This window comes from Physcomitrium patens, chromosome 19 (assembly GCF_059467195.1).
Source record: "Physcomitrium patens ecotype Gransden chromosome 19, ASM5946719v1, whole genome shotgun sequence".
Lineage (NCBI taxonomy): Eukaryota > Viridiplantae > Streptophyta > Bryopsida > Funariales > Funariaceae > Physcomitrium > Physcomitrium patens.
In genome coordinates this window covers 4,000,515-4,022,543 of record NC_143428.1, presented here as the reverse complement: position 1 = coordinate 4,022,543, position 22,029 = coordinate 4,000,515, and the positions used below count along the sequence as shown (strand labels likewise).

General features: G+C 31.3%; 1 protein-coding gene and 1 long non-coding RNA gene across 4 annotated transcripts; both read left to right on the top strand.

Annotated features, from left to right (window-relative positions):
* The first annotated feature begins 8,102 nt into the window (after positions 1–8,102).
* LOC112296134 (cysteine proteinase mucunain) lies at positions 8,103–10,735 on the top strand. The gene is made up of 5 exons (XM_024548346.3): positions 8,103–8,642; positions 9,063–9,298; positions 9,442–9,855; positions 10,005–10,187; positions 10,358–10,735. The coding sequence occupies exons 1-5, from the start codon at positions 8,180–8,182 to the stop codon at positions 10,433–10,435; spliced, it is 1,374 nt and encodes a 457-aa protein (XP_024404114.1). The 5' UTR covers positions 8,103–8,179; the 3' UTR covers positions 10,436–10,735.
* An 8,925-nt stretch (positions 10,736–19,660) lies between these two features.
* LOC112272870 (uncharacterized) lies at positions 19,661–20,532 on the top strand. 3 transcript variants are annotated; one of them, XR_012216095.2, is made up of 2 exons: positions 19,661–19,723; positions 19,984–20,532. It is a non-coding gene; the product is annotated as an uncharacterized LOC112272870 (long non-coding RNA). The 3 variants fall into 3 exon arrangements; XR_012216094.2 differs by having other exon boundaries at positions 19,661–19,796; XR_002966832.3 differs by having other exon boundaries at positions 19,661–19,807.
* The last annotated feature ends 1,497 nt before the right edge of the window (positions 20,533–22,029 follow it).

The window sequence follows — 22,029 nt, the reverse complement described above, 5'->3', positions numbered from 1 at the left end:
CTTCTAATATGCTTATGTCTTATCAAGAAAAAATGATAATCCATTCTTAATCAAGAAAAGACAAAGATCTAATATTGTATGTGCATTCTTGTCAATTTGTCTGGGACACATACTGAAAGAAGATACATAAAGTTGTGGAATCTGTATCAAAAGGAAAGTAACAAAATAGAAAATAGTATGTATATTCAAAGAACAATTAGAATGGCTATTGCCAAAGACTAGAAAATATAAGACTCTTGAAACTAGACCAAAAAATAAGAAAAGAATTGACAAGAGTGAAGAAGGCCTCACTCTTGCCTCTATATATACTACTTAATTAAGAAATATGTAGCGACATGCTATAGGACCTCTAATATGCATCCAACTTGCATGACACATGTTTAATTTGCAAGGCAAGTTTCCTAGGTGTGTACTATATGTCCAACTTGTACTACAAGTAATCAACATGTCGATACATGGCTTCCTTGTTGGCCAAGTTTTCAACCTACTAATCACCTATAGATATGTATAAAGACAAAGGAGTGTCTATAAAGCTTTCCACAAGATATTATCATATTTATCTACTTCGACTTATTTCTATTTATTCTTATTATCTAGATAATTATCATGATAAATATATATATCCGTGACAAGTAATCATTCACCTCTAAAATAAGATAGAAATAGTATGTTAGCACTCTTGTCAAATTGTATAGAATATGAATCTCAAACGAAGAATATCCTCAATACACTCTTGTGTCATTGAAGAGAACTAGAAAGTCACTCAAAAGGTGATGTAATATTAAACTAGAATAGCTATTGCTAAAAATAAAAAGATTAGAAAGTCTTGAAATAAGACTAAAGACTAAAAAGATGTTGAGAAGAATGAAGAAGGCTTCACTGTTGCCTCTATATTTATTCTCGAAGTATGAGCTACATATCAATATTCTATATGACTTCTAACATGTGTTGACTGTGATAACCACATGTCTTAACTTGCAAGGTAAGTTATCTATGTATGTACTACATAGTTAATTTGTTTCACAAGCTACTACACATAATTAACTTTTTTCACAAGCTACTACACAGAGTTAACTTGTTCTATAAGCTACTAATATGTGATTAACTTGTTGATAAAGTTTCTAACATACAAACATATCTAAAATCAAAACTGTATCTATAAAGCTTCTAAGAAGATTCTCTCAAAGACTTTATGAAATTAATCTATATTTATATACTTCTATCTAATTATATAAGTAACTATTGGAGTTAATGTATATGTCTATGATAATACATATATATAATATGTATATCAATATGCAATAATTTCTATAAATAGATATTTATATAATATAATATTATTGATAGATTTAAATACTATTATATTAAATTTTAAGAAATATATAGATTTGGTAGTAGTAAAAATTTAGATTAAAAATATATATATTTATAATTATTTTGTGAAAGAAAAAAATGAATAGACATAAAAAAATTAATCTAATATTACTTTGAAAACTTTTAATAAAAAAAATTAAGTATTTTTAAGTAATTATGTATATTCAAGTAATTATGTATATTTAAAAATAAAAATAAAAAACTTGTATATCAAAATAATATACAAACATATTAGAATCTAACTAGTGGTAGAGTATGTTGTTGTATTGTAATACAATTATATAGTGAAAGATAAAAATATGGATTTTAATTATTAAAAAAGTCTAATTAAAAGATATAGTAGCAAAAAATAGATAAAAGATAGGGTGGTGATAAAAACTTTTAATAATAATTCTACCTTTTTGTAAAAAAGACTTCTATTTATTTTATATAACTATAAATCAAAAATATATATATTACAAAAATAAATAATATGGTTATTTTAAAGAAAGTTTTAAGAATAGTTTGTAGAAAAAAGTACCTTAAAAAACCAAGAATTGATATTCAAAGAAGATTGGTTACAAAGTAGAGTCAAAATCAGACCATAAGGTACAAAATTGCGTACCTTTGGCAATTCCATGATTCTTTGGCAAATCAAAGAGCAGTGTTTGGGAGAAAACTAAAGCAAGGTTATTTGAGCAATGATTTTGAGTGATTTTAGTTTATAATAACTTTGTAAAGGCTTTGCAAAGTTAAGGCTTTTTTGAAGTGATGTTAAATTTTAAGAAATATAAAGAATTTATACATTGGAGAATTTTATGAAATTCATATAGGATCTATAAAATAATATTTTTATTAGATGATTATGGTTGTGTTAAATTTGTATCATAAGTTTGACCTTGATCGAATGGTTCATTTGAAGGTTATTAAAATTCAAAGCATTGAAGTCTTGAGAATTCAAGTTAAAAAGATCTATGAAGGTTTCTAAAATTTGCATCAATTTGTATGTTGAATTGAAATAAAATATTGCATATTAGTAGTAGACTTGATTTCTAACAATTGTGCAAAGTTCTAGAGCTATTAGACAATGAAATTAAGAAATATTAGCATTGAAAGATTGACTTTAAGATTGGAGAAGGAGCTTGGCCAACACTCAAGAAAATTATAGGATTTATCTTCTATTTGGTAAGTTTGATCACCTTTAAATTATTTGTGTTTGTTGTGAATTAAATAATTGAAAAATGTAAAAATTTGAAGTAAAAATATATGATAAAATTATTAATTACTAAGATTTTAATCTGTTATATTATTGGTTTAGGATTTTATTAGGATTTATTTAAGATTGTATTAGGATTTTTTATAATATTTTTAGGATTTTTTTAAGATTTTTTTTGTAAAGCTCTTTAAGATTATTTTTTTTAAATTATTTAGGATATTTTTTTTTTTTTTTTGAAATAATTTCTTTAAAACTTTATTTGAATTTTATTAAGATTTGATTAGAATTTTTAAGAATTAATTTGGATTTATTTAGAATTATATAAGAATTTTTACTATCTTATTATTGCAATTTCTAATTTACCTTCCATAGCAAAGTGCTTGGTGTATTTTCAAGTAAAACTTCACATAATATAATAATATTTAGATTAGATTCTATAAATGATAAATTAATTTTTATGGATTTTGATGATTCTTTATTAATTATTATAGATTTAAATTTGAATAGTTTGAATATTTAAATTTAAATATTTCTAAAACATACATTTAATAATAACAAAATAATAAATATAAGTGATATATGTTATATATTAAATATTTTAAAACTATCCAAAAAAGTTAAAAATATAAAGTTTTTTCAATCTTATTTTTGATTATGTTATAAAAAAGAGATTAAAGAAGAATTTTTGAATGTTGAAAAATCATTTTTTGAAAAATTAAATAATATGAATAGAAATATTAGATTTATTAAAAAAAATCATAAAATTTCTAATATGTTGTTATGTTTCTTAAAAAATTGTATGAAAATATAAGATATTATATGAAATAAAAAAAAATTATTAAATTGATAAAATTAAGTATGAATATGTTTATAATAAAATTTTATTTTATAAAAATAAATTATAAAATAACCTTTTGTCATTTGAAAAATATGTAATTAATAATATAAAATATAAATTTATATTAATAAATTAAATAATAATAGGTAATATTTATATTGCATTGCTATATCCATCTACAAAATATAAAAATAATTATTATAAAAACACGCTATTCTTTTTATTAATTTTAATAGTAAATTAAATCTACTTAAAATAAATTAATTTTAAATATATATATATATATATATATATATATATATATATGGAATATCTTTTCTAAATAAATAATATTTAAATATTATAAATCTTTAGTTATAGAAGAATAATTAGAATTTAAATATTAATAAATATATTTCACTTTTTAATTATATATTTATATTACCATCTATTACAATTAGGCCATAGAAGTATTTATAAGATTTTTACTTAATAAATAATATACTTAATAATTATTATACTACTATTAATATGAAAGTAGATTGTTATATTGGAAAAATAAATTGTTTCTAATAAAATTTTGATACTTTGAACAAAAGCATGTCCAACTTCTAATATATTATAAACTTCTCTTTAGACTTACCTTTAATTTAGAAATATTTCATTGTCATCTCAAACTAATAGAAAGTAATAATTTTACTTATCATATATTAATTTGCCACTATCAATTTAAAAAATGTCTTGTTCATGTAAATGTTGATAAGTTGTAGACAAGTTTTTGGTAGAAGGAGTTTTGTATGAATAACTATTTAAAGTTAAATTTCATAAAACTTTGACAAAAGTTGCAAAGTTTGGTCTTAGATAAAAAAAAATAAAAAAAATATAAGAAATAAAAATTAGTAAATTAAAATTGATCTTAGATTAATAAAAAGTTTAAAGAGAAATTTTGTATTAAAAACATCAATAATAAAAATCTTTGGCCTTATATTAGGCACTTATTATTATCTAGTTTCTTCCTTCATCTTTATACATACACATACTACCATAATCCTTGGCCTTTGTAGTTATTTCTTATGAGATTTTTGTAATGACATGTATGAATCATATCAATGGATTTTAATTGGTAAAATTTTTATTTAGATACTAAAATATTAAGATTAGTATCTATCAAAACATTAAGGATTTATAGGTTAAAAGAGTTGTATTAGAAAAAAAATCCATAACAATAGAGGCTTAATAATTATTGAAACCAAAATCTACACTGATCTTTATTTTATAATTTTTACTTATTCAAAATCTACAAATATTAGTTAATAGGTAAAAAGATCATGAAAAATAATCTAGTATCTTTTCATAGTTATTTATGTAGAAAATAATATTTTTAATTGATTTAAATTAATTTTATAACTTTTAAAATTTATCATGGTAAAAAAAAAGGTAGCATTAAACTGATATTTAAACTACAAAAATATTATATAATTTTTTTAAATTTATTCAAAATATATCTAAGAATGTTTAGGAATTTTTAGATTATATTTTTAGAACCTTGGTAAAAAAATTAGTGAGATTTGAAGGCATTTTGAAGGTCTGTAGCTAATAGAATATTTTTGAATACCATTTTGAAGTCAAAAATGCAAAAACAATAGTTTTACTACTAAAAAGTAAGAAGACCAGTAGCTAGTGTATTAGTTGAAGAAAATGAGGTGTACATGTATCATATAGATTGTAGCACCTTGGGTATAAGTAAGAGGACAAGTTTAGGGCTTTTTGACCTCTCTAAAATACCAATATATTTTACTTGAGACCCTTGGTGAGGCTCAAATCATTAATCTTTTAAGCAAATTATCCTCAAGATATAACCTACATTCTAATTTTTTATTTTTTTATTTTTAATCTTTAAATTATCAAAAATTATTGTAGTAATTTAAATTTACATGTATTTTTATGGCATTTGAAAGATAAAAAATTATCTATTTAAAGGTGTAATTTTTAACTTTAAATTTATTATTTTATTAGATGAAGATAAAGTAAAACATAGAAATTTGTTTTTGAAAGCAAAGTTTTAAACTAAAGTAATAATATTACACTTATACTTCAAATAAACAAGATCAAATCTTATAAAAATATTTCACTAATTCTTAGACTTCTTATAAATTGCATACACTTATTTTATGTATATATATATGATAAATTCTTATTTATATGACACATTTTTTTTTTATGTCTTATATCTAGAATTAGAAGATTTTTCTTAATTTTATTTTTTCAATACAAAGATTTTTTTTAAAGTAAATTTTTTTACAAATTATTATCAACTGAATATTACCAAAAACACATAATCTATGACATATATATATATATATATATATATATATAGTAATTTTAAAATAAATTTATGGTTTCATTTTATTATTTTTAATGATTCCTTGTATGTATTTAATATTTTATTAAATAAATCATTTATTTTATAATGTTATTTGATTTTAAATTAATTACATTTTTGAGATTGTATTTGAAATATTTAAGATATTGATAGGTCAAATACAATCTATCCAAAATATTAATTGATTTTATGAGTATTTAAATGCTTTAAAGTCAAAATATCTTAATTTTAAAAAAAATTAAGATTAAAATTTTAATTATATTTTTCACTTAATTTGAATTATTTTTTATTTTTGTGAGGTTATGTTTCCCTTTGATAAACCAATGCACTAAAAAAAGTTTCTTAAAAAAACATATATTAAAAGTAATAAATCATATTCCATTTGGTTGTTTATTAAATGATCTAATTTATTACAATGGTTTGAAAGAACTAGTCTATTGTAGCATGTTTAACAGAATAGATAATTTCTAACACGTATGTGTTGTACCTAGTTATAATTATGTTTGTGAAATATGAAGAAATTTTATTTTATTTTTAAAATACATAAATGAAAATATAAATTTATATTGTAAATTATTATCATAGAATTTAAATAAGTCAAAATAATAAATATAATCCAAACCATAAATTCTACAATAATTTAGACTGACTACAACTTGATGCATGAATGAATGAAAAAAAATCATGAATTTGGCTTATAGAGTTGTATATCTGACTAAACACAATTCAAATCATCATTTTTTTTATTTTTAATTAAAAAGTATTTTTTAAAATAAAATAAGTGTTTCTTTAAATTAAAAAAAATTCATATGCCAATCTATTACAAGCATGGTTTTTAAAATATGTTTCTCCATATTTATAGCATAGTATTCAAAAGCCATGGTACTAAATATGTAAATAATGAATCTGAAGTATTTCTGTAATTAAACTCTTATAATTGAGATATTTTCCACTTTTGACATATCCCTTTCAAACTAATGTAAACATTAGTTAGTACTCTCCCATTTTGAAGCCTTCTTAAGCAAACAAAACCCCCCAAAAAAATACTCATCCTATAAAACAGTAAATAAGATATTAACAAAAAAGAAAAAAGGGGCTGATTTATGTCTTTTTATCATCTTTTTATTCTTTATCTTACACATGAAATCTCCCCTTGTTATACAAATACAAGGCAACAATTTCATGGAGCAAAACCAGAATGGATATGGAAGCAATACAGATACTTTATGTAGACTACCTGTCTAGGTGCAACACAACACATATATGAATCATATCACTCTTTACACACATAAACAAAATGCATACCATTCAAATACATATAAATATACATGTAAGGTACTATGTGTAGAATATGGAAGGTGGGATGGAATAGTCCTTCCTTTCCTTGAGACATAAGTGCAATGCAAGAATTTCATTGTGATCAAAACCAAGATGAGTATGAAAGCAACATACATACTTCAAGTGTAATACTTGTATGGGCATAACAAAATGCACATATACATCACATGGATGTATATACAATATACACTAATAAATACATATTAAGCTCAAGCTACAAGCACATGTCAAATTGCTGTATATACACCCATTATAAACATATCCAAGACCTTTACTTGGCTAATCTAAATCCCTTTTTTATTGTTCCAAATTTCCTTCTTCTCTTTCTTGCCGCAGCACAAGTCCCACTACCAAAACAAGAAAAAATAGAAGAAAGGAACTAGGACCTACATGGGGTTTAGAAAGAAGGTGATGAGGGGACCAAAATTGGCACTAAGGCAAGGAAGAAAGCTAAGAGCTTCGGGACATGCACTGGGACAAGGAAAAAGGGATTTGGATTAGCCTATCAAAGGCCTTGTGTGTGTATAGACATAATGGATGTGTGTACAGCAATTTGGGGTGTGCTTATAGGCTGAGCCTACATATTATTGTACACACATTAAATACACACATAAAATACATACATTGAACCAACGCAAATGGAGAACCGCAAGGAATGGGGGAGGTGGTGGCTTTGGGTACGCATGTAATCTGAATTCTGACTTGACGAGGCTTCAGACGAAATGCGGAAAGCGATGCAGGAATCGGGAATATGCGCAGATTTTTTTATTTTTTATTTTTTTAACAGCCCTGCAGGTTTCGTAACCCGGATTGCCATTGTGTGTATCTCTCGCTCCATTTACCTTGCACGCCAGCGCGAATTGCCACGACGCCACCAAAGCGCCACCGCTCGTTGCGGAACGGCCCTTGCAGCTTGCGCTTTTGGGAACCCATCTAGATCGTGTAGAATGATACACATGGTGCCTAGATTGCCGCGGTGTGGGTCTTTTTTTCGTGGCGCACGCCAAGCCTTGTTGGGTCTGCGAGACGGAGTGCTGGTGGAGAGTGGTCTTGTCGCAGCTGGGTTCGAGAGATGGGGGCTGTGGAGAACATGGCGCTGGTGGTGTGCCTGGTGGTGGCCTTGCTGCTATGCGGCGTTGTTGCGAACGGAGATGTTATCCGCATGCCCACTGATGTAGGCAAGGATCAGCTCCTGGCCGGTCAGTTCGCGGCTTGGGCGCACAAGCACGGGAAGGTGTACAGTGCCGCGGAGGAGCGAGCGCACCGGTTCCTCGTGTGGAAGGACAATCTGGAGTACATCCAGCGCCACTCCGAGAAGAACTTGAGCTACTGGCTAGGGCTCACCAAGTTTGCCGACCTGACGAACGAGGAGTTTCGAAGGCAGTACACTGGTACGCGAATTGACCGGTCGCGGAGGTTAAAGAAAGGGCGTAATGCTACGGGGAGCTTCCGGTATGCGAATTCGGAAGCTCCGAAGTCTATTGACTGGCGGGAGAAGGGTGCTGTCACTTCTGTCAAGGATCAAGGATCTTGCGGTAAGTTAAGATCGTGTTTTGGTAGGAGCTAAGTGGCTTGAGATGTGTGTAATCGAGGGTTCGTGGTTTAAGCTCTCTTGGGCCTTAACAATTGTGGATTATCTTTTGGGTTGCAATGGTTGATTCTAGGCGTTCTAAGATTTTTTTTTTGGATTTCCTCTAAGAATTCTTTGTTTCATTCAAAATTTCGCATTGCCGCTCATAAAAGATGGAGCTATTTTTTTAATAGAAGTGATTTTCCACCTGTGTAGACCGTGGCTTGTAATTGAGAAGGATTTTATGCACTGCGAACTGGGTTTGCTTATTCTTAGCAACTATAGCAATATTCGGCTCCAGTTCCTGAGTGTATGTTTAGGTAATTTTTGAACTTCGTTTGATATGTCGGTGCTTAACAATAATCTTTGTATGTGCGGCCATCAGGAAGCTGCTGGGCTTTTTCAGCGGTTGGATCCGTAGAAGGTATCAATGCGATTCGCACTGGGGATGCAATTTCGCTATCGGTGCAAGAGCTCGTGGACTGCGATAAGAAATATAACCAAGGTTGCAATGGTGGTCTCATGGACTACGCCTTTGACTTTGTCATTCAGAACGGCGGCATTGACACTGAGAAGGATTACCCTTACCAAGGCTATGATGGCCGCTGCGATGTCAACAAGGTAGAGATATCACGATTATTAGACAAATTCGCTAACACGCATATATTCGCATTTTATATTTCTTTCTGTAAGATACCACATGTCAAGTTAGGGTTCACCTCTATTTGTAGGCAATCTAACGTTGAAAACATTGTGGTGCGCAGATGAATGCCCGTGTAGTGACCATCGATTCATACGAGGATGTGCCAGAGAACGATGAGGAGGCGCTGAAAAAGGCAGTTGCAGGACAGCCAGTCAGCGTTGCCATTGAAGCTGGAGGCCGTGATTTCCAGTTGTACTCGGGAGGAGTCTTCACTGGGAGGTGCGGCACCGACCTAGACCACGGAGTGTTGGCTGTAGGATATGGCAGCGAGAAGGGCTTGGATTACTGGATTGTGAAGAACTCATGGGGAGAATACTGGGGAGAGAGTGGATACCTGCGCATGCAGCGAAACTTGAAGGATGACAACGGTTATGGACTGTGTGGAATCAATATCGAGCCCTCGTACGCCGTGAAGACCTCGCCCAACCCACCCAACCCTGGCCCCACTCCTCCTTCTCCACCACCTCCTGAAGTGGTGAGCAGATTGTCTCTGCATCGGCTCAAGCGGCCTCATTATTACTCACGTTGAGTTGTTCTGTAGGTTCGTGACAGTGTTGAGGGTTTCTGGTATTATATTCTCCCTGAAAATCTTGTAACTTGTGGTGTGTGTGTGTGTGTGACCAGATTTGTGACAAATGGCGTACTTGTCCTGCGGAGAACACATGCTGCTGCACATTTCCGGTAGGCAAGTCATGCCTCGCTTGGGGATGTTGCGCCTTGGACTCAGCGACCTGCTGCGATGATCACTACCACTGCTGCCCTCACGAGTACCCAATCTGCAACCTGGATGCAGGACTTTGCCTCAAGGTGCAGCGCCACTCTTCTCACTCAAAAGCAACGTCCTTGTATCATCACAGCTTCTGCTATCTGCTCGCAGCTAATGTTTCAATTCTGAGAATACCACCATCAGTGCCCAGTTTTGAGGTATGCAGATGTCTAAAAGCTAATTGTGTGAGTCGAATGTTGTGCTACTGCAGGGATCACACGACAAGGAGGGTGTTGCGCTGATGAAGCGTACACTAGCTCATTTCAACTGGGCTGGAGCTTTTGAATAAGTGAGGTCAAGAGATTTTTGTATCATTCTTTGTGTAGTTCTTTCAAGGTAAGTGAGGTTTCTCTGTTTATTAAAAGAAGATTGTGTTTTTATCTATTATTTTTTATACTTTACAAGAAGTTTTCAGCGGCATCTCATTTCGGCAGCCTTGAGATGAAGTAGCAGTGGTGACTTAGGAGGTTGATGTAGCTCACAAGCTTGAGATATGTTTTGACTGCCAGTTCATTGTTGTTGATATTCTGCACTTTGTGAACAGTGTTAATAATAGAAGACATAAGTTTCATGACCCAAGAAAATGAAATCTCTTTGTGACATTCTAATGGATTGTTAATTTGAGTTGAATTTATATAATTGTATCAAAATATAAGGATTTAACCCTATCTTTTGTGTAAATATATACATATACGTGTGTGCATACATATATAGAGACGTACACGCATGAGATTTTGATAACCGAAGAAAATAATGCTATTGGTGATGTTAGTAATGGAGTTCTACTGAATGATGCTTGCATGTTCAAAAAGTTGAGCTTGAGTTTTATAATGTGAGACTTATGTTATGGTGTTTTTACAGTCAGATGAATTGAACGACTTTGATATCTTTCAAGCAAGCTCAAATTAAATAGAATTTCTAGTAGCAAGTGCAAATGGAATTTTATTGAACTGACAATAAACATGAGAGGAAATTCTCAATTTCATATGGACCATTTAGTGGATATTGATTACTATTGTATAGCATGATGTGGTTCGTAAAATTGTGACATAAAATGGTGATATTTGAAATATACGTCTGTATGATTGGTACTTAGTTACAGTTATTAGTGCAGGTTTTAAAGAGTGTGTAATTGCTAAACTGGTATACAAAAACAATATTTATATATAAATAAATAAAACCCGGAATGAACACAAAAGAGAAGAGCCTAGAGTAAATTTTCACTATATATTGCATCTTAACAACTAAATAATTGTATTGTGTTATCTCAGTTTATTGATCCTTCAAAAATTAATGATCTTAGATAAAGCAATGAAAGTTTTAGAAACTAACTGTACTCTATGGTACATGTTTAAAAACCTTGTTTTCTGGTAATTAATTGGTTTTTGTTAATTTTCTAAATTAATGAAGAAAATTAATAGGGGCATTGTGGCTCTGGCAAGGGTGATTTCTATCCTATTTTCAAAACACTAAATTTGTTGACTAATAATCTTTGGTAATTATTACTTTTTTTGGAACAGATGATATTAATCAATGGGATAAGCATTATATATGTATATATATATATATATATATACACCCAACAAAGTAATAATTATCAGTTGTGATCAAATTTAGACTAACATGTTTTATGCTTCACCGCTACGCCAACTATGAATAGACTGAAGTAAACCATCGTTGAAGAATTGCCCTACTGTTTAGGTTTTTCAATTGAAAAGTGTAAAATAATAGTGAGAGAATGCATGACGAAAGATGATCAATCACCAACTAACAGAACAAAGATTTTTATGAAAAAATCTAGAGTTGTGAATTTTTAAAAGATGTGTGAAAATCATGAGCCATTAGTGACTCTGGTACGGATAAGTTGTAGGTTTCAGATTCAATTTACTGTCACTAGGCATCTATTCAATGATAGGATTATTGATCGGGTTGTTCACTGCCAAGAGCCAGTCCTTAAAATCTGACGCGTTTTCCTTGCGTGTTCCGCTCAAGAGATGTACATGGATTTTTTGGGATACATTTCGCAGCACGTAGCCCTACAAACAAATCAGAAACTTCCTACCATGCACAAAGTACCAGAACTTTTCACCATATTTCTGTGATTGTTATTTCTGTTTCTAGACCTGCTCTTTTTGACTCGCTTCATAGCTTTAACATTCCATCATGTAATACACCTGTCATATCACCTAGGGATAACAATTTACCAGATTTTTGTTGGTTGAAGCTGCATAGAATAAAGGATTAAATTTTAGCCACCCAACAAGGCAATCCTCATTGAACCTGAGAAACATTCAAACAGGATGAAATAGCTCAACTTAAAGAATTGTGCATTAGAGTTAAATGTGCTTGAAATGAAGAACTAATTCCTTACACTAGTGAGGGTAAGATTCAAAGGTTGTGTAAATGGTCAGCTAGCAAGCCAGATACACAAAGCCTCAGTAGTTGTCACAAGCAATAACAACAGTGAGTGTGTTTAACAGCCTTGACCACTAGACATCCTAAGCTCAACTCACATCCTGAACATGAAAAGCTGAAAGTCATCAGAATTTCACCACACAAAAACCTCTGAGGAGACTGCAAAAGGAAAGGAGCATCTCTTTTCAATGCATAAATTATTAGAGATAGTTATTCTCATTTTGAATCTTTCAAGCACTTGATTAGAATGTGTAACCAGTCTGTCATGTTACATAATATTTCAATAGAAAATCACATAAAAATGATGGTGCATTCAATATTTTCTAACACAATGGATGCTGGGAAATTTGATGACAAATGTTTTAACATGTTCTGAAGCATGAATGAACATTGTTTTTAACTATACACAGACCTTGTCTCTTGTTAATAGAAAGAAGGTAAAATTGGTATTTTTTGCATTGCACACGATTGCTAGAATTGTACATGTCTTATCCCTTACTCAATGTTCAATGTTAAAAGTAAAATAAAATAAAATAAAATCAAAAATCACAATTTTAATAGTTGTAAACAATATTATTTGAGTACTAATATGACCAGTGTACTACTGGTACACCCAGCAATTTTTTTGAAAATTCTTTGTTTAATTTAAAATCAACAAAAATCATTATATTGAGTTAGTAACTTTGAATCTATCAAACTGATATTTTGTTCAATATATGGTGTAAGGGAAACAAATATGTTACTTTGTTCTAATTTCATGGTATATATAGTTGTTTGATAATAGTTTTGTATTATTTTTGTAGGAACTGTTTTAGCATCTAAGATGACCTGTTATGTTATATTCTATTATTTATATTGATTAGCTTTGCCATTACACACAGACAATGTTCTACTTTATAGATAGAAGATTGATTTACTGTAAAAAGAATATTCCTTGCAAGAAAATGATTTAGAATGAATGTATTCAAATATTTGAATCAAATGGTGCTAAAACCTGGTTTCAAGGGAGGCAAGGCATTCCAGCTCCAAAGAAGTTTTTTTTAAGGAATATAGAGAACACTATTGAGGAAGAAACAAAGTTACTTGTAATCCATCTGCTTTGTAGGATCAACTGGTTTTACAAGTATCCAAAGGTGTCTGCTTGCAAAACGTGTGGAATAGTTTTACCTCACCACTACTCTTGTGAGTGGCTTTGAAGGTGCTGACGCAAGAGAATTTGCATCCAGGAGCTGCATGACATCAAGCCAGAGTTAAAATTGTGCAACCCAGACATGACTGTGAATAGCAAGAAGTGGCATGAATTTAAGGACGAGTTCCATATTTTGAAAGTTACTTTCAACATCCTTCTTAATAGCCCTGACAAGTTATTCTACAGTTTTAGCATGTAGAAGTAGGGGATGTTCAAGATATCTAAGGGAATGACAGAGAAGGGGCCTAAGGTGTATCCTTTCTTCAATAAGATTTTGGCTGTTGCAGAAAAACTTTGTTGCCCCAACAGGTCGGATTTGCACCTGTCTCTTCAATGCTGTGAAAATGGAATTCAAGGGGCAATGGAGGTATGATCAAGAGCAGTGCCTTGGCTTTGCCATTCTAGATCTTTAGGACACTCCTTGTCATTCAAGCTAGGATGATACAGTTGAGAACTTCTTCAAGCAGTTCATGAAGAATACACAAATGATAAAGAATCCAGCCATGACATACAGGAAGGTTTGGTTCTGAATTTCCAACACTCAACCTCTACATGCTCAGGCATTTGCATATGTAAAGAAGCACATGAGTGAGTATGGTGAAATCAGCTTATTCCTCTCCAAACACACCTTACTACACCATGTATGATTTGTACAAGGAGTCCCATAGGCTAAATGCTAGGGAGTTGAGGATGGAATTTTATTTGGAGATGCTGAAGAATATTTTGTCTTCCTTGAAGAAAACTTCTAGAGAGTGTTTAATGGATTGAAGTGCATGCTAGCTGCCCAGGTAAGATACCATTTTGTTGCAATTCTGTTCAAATGCTTTTTGTGTTGTGGAGTTGATTGAAATACAAAAATTTGTAGTGGTTTACTAAATACTTTTGTGGAATGCAGATATTTGGCATGTACTACTATGGTATTGTTGACCTTAATTTTGGAGACTGTTACAATGCCAAAACAAACCTTGTTCCTCAGCTGGATATTAACAACTTCATCCATGAAAACTCAGTCTTTGATATTATAGATCCTGACTAACCTGACTTTGGGAGACCACACTACATTGCAAGAGATGAATTTGATGAGAGCTTCATAGGGCCATCTAGGAGTGAGAGCAATGAGGACCATTCCTCAACTGAATCTGAGCATAGTCAGGATGGAGGAGGTAGAGATGATGGTGATGGACTTGGAGCTGGGTTTGATGAAGAGGAGACTCCCTTATAAATCTCTGGTTCATAGAGGAATCAACTGCCTTAAAAACTCTAGCACATGTTGCTACAACAACCATGCTAAAGATGAGGATGTTGAATCCCTCATCTACTACTGCTGTGATGATTGCAGAGGAGAAACAAAGGGGTATGGAGAACATAGACTTGAGTGATGACTCTGATGAAGAAAGTGAAGCTCTTGAAGTGGGAAATCAACATTTAAATACTCTTGCACCAGTTGAGTCTTTAAATGCAATATGCACCTGTGGCAATGGAAGCTTACAGTGCAGTGGAGTTTGTGGTGCACCCAAATCTTTCCTTTGATGTTTACTCAGTTGTTGCATTGCCTCCTCCAGGTTCTTTACCAATAGAGGCTTCTGAGACAGATGAGAAGAGTTCAAGTTTATCTCACAGTGAGCATAACATAGTTGCCCATGATGCAGCTCTTCTTTGAGATAACATTGACTTTGTGATGATGGCCAGGGAGGACTCAGAAGACCTTAAGGTTGAAATTATGACAGATGAGGTTGAGGGATGCAACTCAGGTTCTGTAATGAAAAATAATGGATACTTTGATGCTAAAGATGGAACTGACTGTTTTATCCTGAAGCAAAGACCACCATCCAATCAGGTCTGAGATAGTAATATGGTTCCTGCCTCCAATGTCATTGACAAGGAGCTTGTGAATTATGAGGGCAACCCTAAGTCAAGCCTAGCTCTTCCTCTTGGTGACCACATCAACCTGGAGACAGAGAGCGAGTGGCATGTTAATGAGGTATGTGGCCCTTCACTTGAGATTTATGTTATTATAGATATGTGTTTATAGTAGCTCACAGATATATTAGAGTCATGTGTAATTTGAGTTTGCTCTTAGGAAAATGCTTAAGATGAATGAAGTGTTGTTTCTACGAGAAGAATGTAAGGTGACAAATATAGTTATGGCAGCCATGATTATGTCTTAGAGAGTATGGGATTATGTTCAACCACTTCTTCAACCCCATATGGTGCTAGATATACACCCAATTATGATAGATAATGTATAGAAATATGATGCTAGACATAAATGAAGATGGATATTATAGGTGTATAGGAATATGGTGCTAGACATAAATGGTATTCTTTGTAAATATGTTAATTATGATTTGCAAGCAAAGAGATGGCCAAACTAGGAATTTTGGTTTGATATACAACCTAATTAAGATATCTCAATTAGAATTTTGATTGATGTTACTCAAACATCAATTATATCACATTGACAATTATATAGAGCTTCAATGCCTTGCATTTCTACTTGCAAAGAGGAGTCATTCACACATGCATCCATTGTTCATGTGGGAGGTAGTCTAAATGGAGTTGAATTCAATCTTGAAGGTAAACATTTGTATTCAATGGACATACTTCAATGTAGTAGATAGATATGCTTAATTTTCCCTTCATTCGCAATAAGAAGTGTATTTGTTGGTATTCCAAGATCATCTTGAACTTTTAATAATCTTCTAAAAAAATCATGTTCATCTTCTAAACCTTGAATGCATACTTTTCAAAGACAAATGCATCATTCTTTAGTCTATCCACTTTTATAGTTGCAATTGCCGTCATTAGTTTTAGATTTTCTACCTCAAACTATCTCTTATAAGAATGCAATTAAAAAACATGTCTAAGAGATGAAATCAAAGAAAAAGGTAAATAGGCCTTAAGAATGAGTATAGGCTCAACATGAAAAAATCTTAAATAGTTCAATAGAAAGGTAGTGACATATATGTTTGAGTGTGTCCATTGGAGACACATGTGAAATAAAATCATATAAAATTGACTACCATTGGCATTTCAATAATACATCTATATTAACATTTATACTTATCCTTATTTATACTTAAATATTTACACACTAAAATAAAATATATATTCAAGAAATATCAAAATTAAAAGGTAGGATATTTGGAATTCAAATAAAGACCACCTTGAGCCAAAGTAATTAAGAATTTTGCTCAAAGCAATAACCATCTAAAGTTAGAGTTAATTCCAATTTTTGTTGGACATAATTATATTTTTATTTAATACATACTTAATATCTCTAAATATTTAGAAACAAGAATCTCCATATTTTTTTATTAAATTTTAAATTAATAAATATTATATTATCTTTATAAATATTCAATTAATCCAACAAAAGAACTTAAAATTTAGTATTCTATTAGACTTTATTTAGCAATATAAATTATAATAGTTAATCATATTTTATTATTATTTTTCTAATGCTTTACTTTTAAATAGATTGGACCTTTTAAAACTATCAAAAAAGTCAAAAAAATTATTTTTAACTTTTAATAGGATGATAAAATAACTCTAATTAAATGAAAAGTAGCATAAAAAATATGTCATATATTAAATTTGAAACAATGACTTTGTACAATTAATTTTTAAAAATTATTTTTAATCAAAATATATTACAAAAAGCTTTATAGTCTAAAACCTATAATATCTAAAATATTTCTTAAAGATGAATTTATGTTTAAAATTTTAAAGTAAAAGATATTAATGTGTAAATTTTTCTTTAAACTTTGAAATAAGATAAAAATTTTATAAGGTTGGATTTTTAATTTTAGATTATTAAAGGATATTTTATATTTGAAAAAAATAAAAATAATATAAAAAATAGATTTGAACTATTTATAATTTTTTTGTTATATAGAATAAAACTTTTAGAAACCAAAAGAAGCAACTGATAATTTTTGTTTTACACAACAAGAGTATAGTAATTAGAATCCATTAATGATTTGCATTCTAAATTTTTAAGATTTATTATATATATATATATACATATATATATATATATATATATATATAAAAATGTTGATTGTCTAAAATATAAAAATTATAAAAATTTATATGAAATAGAAGTAATTTGCATTTTTCATGTAGTGTTCAAATTAATTAATTCTTTTATATCTATAATAGAAGATGAAAGTTTCACATTGCCAATATTCAACAAAATTTATGTATATCACATTAAAAACCCTAAATCCTAAACCTTCTTAACATGCATATACTTGTATATAATCTAGGTGTAATAAAATGCTATATCTTTTTAAAATAAATATCGCATGACAAGATAATTTGGTAGAAAATATGAAAAGTAATAAATGAATATAACATAAGCTATTGGAAAGAAACCAAAAATAAAATTAGAATAAAATCAGATTTTAGATTCTTAATCCTAAAAAATTGAAACAATGTGTAGATGGTTATAAGGATTATAGAAACTAGACAAAATGTGATTATTATATGGAACATAAGAACCTCTTATAGTAGAATATTCATTCACATCACGGATAGATAAAAAGTGCTCACTAAATAGATAATTAAATAGATTATTGTAAAATGCTCCATTACTTATCACAAAAATAAAATCTTAGACTTTTGGGTGCTACCTGCACTCTCTCTCATTAACCATTGCAATGGGTACGTCTAGTACACCCAGTGCAACGGACACCCAGTACAATGGATAAACGCAGTGCAAGTCAAAATAATAAAAAAGGAAAAAACTAGTCCCATTTGCCAATTAGAGTAAAGAAACTATAGAACTTTCATTAAAATGCTGCTTGGATTCAGTCCCTCACACAAAATTTTGCACATGGGGCAGCTGCGGTTTCTGTGAAATTGAAGAGCTCTGATCCAGATGAGACGACAAATCCCACAATTAGATGCGAGGAAGCTCCATCTCCTCATGTCTCACCCCTGATGTAGCGAATCTGCTTTACAGCTTCGCAGACGACGTGTGTTCTGTCAGCGTTGAACTCCACACCACACTCCTTTCTGAATTGGAAAATCATTAAAGCTGAATCCAACGTACGTTTTGTTGGTTTTAGAGTCTTGAAACAGTCAAGAGCTTGTGAAAAGGTTCGCCTATCCAAACCCTACAATAATCAGACAATTCAGTTTGAGAATGCTTTTGAAGGTGAGTGCTCAGCATTTCGCAAGCACTTGCAAACTCACAACGGAACCCACAGTTGGACAAGGTTTACTTATCAAGTAATTCCAGTGTCGGAAGGATTTCACCTGTATAACTCCAACCTGCTCTTTCCTTGTGCTTGCAGCGAAAGAGAGCGAGAGAGTTCAGTCAAGGCATCAATATCGTACTTGTGTTGGGTTAGGTGTTTGAATCGTGCTGGGCCATTCACACCTGGATCAGGCAGAAACTGTTTACAAAGGTTATGCGCACCCACTTCAGTCATATGAACTATTCGAGCCGGATCTCGACTGTTAACGAAGTTGCAGGGTTGCCTGGAAATTGGGCACGAGTTTCGCGTGACAGTGGAAACGAGGCACCAATATAGTACGCCAGATATTTCAAACTCTTGAATTTTTCTGTGGTTGGAGTCTGCTTGACATTGCAAATCGACCCCAGGGGACTCCAAGTCTAAGTCTGCAGATCATTGAATGCTCAAAATATCGTCCGTCACAAGGTGACGTTGTACGGCGAATTTTCCACCCCTTTGTCAGGATGGTTCGTTTTCCTGTTTTCCACCTAAGCAAACGACTGAAGCATTTCATTCCAAGAAGCCTCCTCGAGTAAGAATCTCGCTCTGCCAAATGTGATGTTCCGCGTTGGGTTGACCCTCACCTAGAAAGAAAGTCTGAGCTCCGTAGGCTAGCGGGTGCATAAGAGTATCTGAAAGGGAAGCTGCAGAAGTGGAGCATTGCGTTTGTGGCATTGCAACATCATCTCGGCTACTGCCGGGGTGGATCAGTTTTTAGCCTGAGAAGGTAGCACTGTTTCGAGCTTGTCTTGTACTGTCCACGGGAAATTATCGTCCCCGACGAGGAGGCTATTCCCATGGTTTGTTACATGTGAGAATAATTTCGTGCTAAGTTTACTAGAGGTGTTTCGAAGTTCTTGTTAGCTGCAATTCATTCTTTGGTGGATGAGGGATTCTTGATTACTCAAGCTGATACTTGATTTGATGAGTTTTACATCTCCATCTGCTAGAAAAGCAACAATTAAATTCAAGCATTCTGTCAAGCAGGGAAGTGCGCTTTGTTAAATCGCAATTAAAATGGTGTTACTCCTGGGAGTAGTGATTGGTGTGGTGGCATTTCAAGCTGCCGTAGTTCTTACATCGACGACACTCTGCGCCAAAAAAACTAAACACTCGCATCAAAAGGGGAAATACAAGTCGGGAAAACACAAGAAGCGCTGGAAAAAAGGTGATATAGATCTCAGTCCTGCTGTGGAAGCTTCTACTAGCTGTTTCGGAGGCTGTGATGGAGGAGGAGGCTGTGATGGAGGAGGAGGCTGTGATGGAGGGGGCGGCGGAGGTTGTGGTGGTGGTGGAGCAAGTTAATACGACACAACTTTTTCTCCAAATCGCTTAGCGATCTAGCTTCACTATAACCAGAATGTCCATTTAGTTTTAGTAGAAAACCCGATAAACTCTAAGACGAAGTGATTTTTCGTGAATTGCTCTAGAGCTTAGAAAATAAACTCTGTAGCTTCGCACAAACTAACGTGCCATACCCTATGTGTGGAAAAGAAACAAAGAAGAAAACCTATGAAAAATATTACACGTCCAAAATATATCGGCGCCTTGTGTGACCTTTGCTTTACAACCGCCGCAACATTTAAATGTCACATACGCATTAAATCATAGATAACAACACCCACGTCACCCACGTCACCCACGTCAGTGAGGTAACACTTTCTGAATTCAACTCCACTCTCGAATAATCCTTCGATTTGTATCTTGCAAACGGCTGTGAAATTTGCGCCGGTTCCATGTCGAGTGGTGCACTGCACAAAACTGTGGGTCGTTTAACGAAGGATCCTTCAACCACCTGCAGTTGTAGTTTTCTCATGTCTCTACCGCAAACGGTAGCGATTAGGATATAGAAGGTTTAACAAGTTACAAGAGTGTTTTTAAGTAAAACATTATAAAAAATAAAGTCTTAGCAAGTACTTGAAACAATTATCCTACTTAGTTTAGTATTTATTCTTAATTGAAATAATTTACATTGAGTTTTTAATATTAAAAAATTAAATAGACTTCTACTTATACACATTACTTATTAAAAACTTACAAATATTATTTAGTAGGTAGAAAAAGCATGAATAGAAAATCATGACTTTTTTAATTCTTTATTTAATTAAATTGATTTTATAACTATAAAAAATCACAAAGGTATTATAAAATCGCTTCAAATTAATATTAGATTCTCTAAAAAACTAAAATATTTTTTATCATTTTTTAAATTAGTTTTTTAGAATTTATTTTAAAGAGTTTGATATTAATAAATTTTTTACTTTGCAAGGTTATTTTAAAGAATTGGAATAAGTTTTGAAGGCCTTACAAGGATTTTAAGCTATTTAGATGTTTTTATGGATTACAACAAAGTCAAATTTAAAAAGAATGATGTTTTATCAGTAGAAACTAGAGTGACCGACAGCTATTATAGTCATAGTATGAATATTTTGCACATGTCTCATATTGGTTGTAGCATCTTGGAGGTAATTAAGAAGAAAAGACTAAAGTCTAGTGGCTTCTCTAAAAACTTCACTTACAAAAGTTGTTATTGCCAAAATAGTTTCTAGACCTCAATCTAATAAAATTCTTGTAGAAGCATCTCAATAATGATTATATTAGCTAATTTTTTTGAATGTACAGCTATTTTATTATTTTGATATAATTTTTTCTATTTCGGAATTTGGATATTTAGGTAGATTGTGTATATCTTATTTATTACAAGTTCATACTTAGAGCAAAGTTGTCTACTGTCTAAAGACTATTGATTCAAGTTTATCTATTATTTTGAAGTTTTAACAATCATAGAAAGTTTAAAATAAAGTATAGGATTTGGTGGCAGTATAAAACTTATATTTGATAGTTGTAATACAAAGTCGTTTAATTGCAATGTCTCTATTATAATTGGAAGTCTTTATTTTTTCACTTTTTGTATATGAACTTTTTCATTTTTTCTTGAATCTAATTGATTTAATGCAATAATCTTATATTTTATGATTTTAATTTTTTTTAAAAATATATATATATATATATTTTTTTATTGTAGAACATATA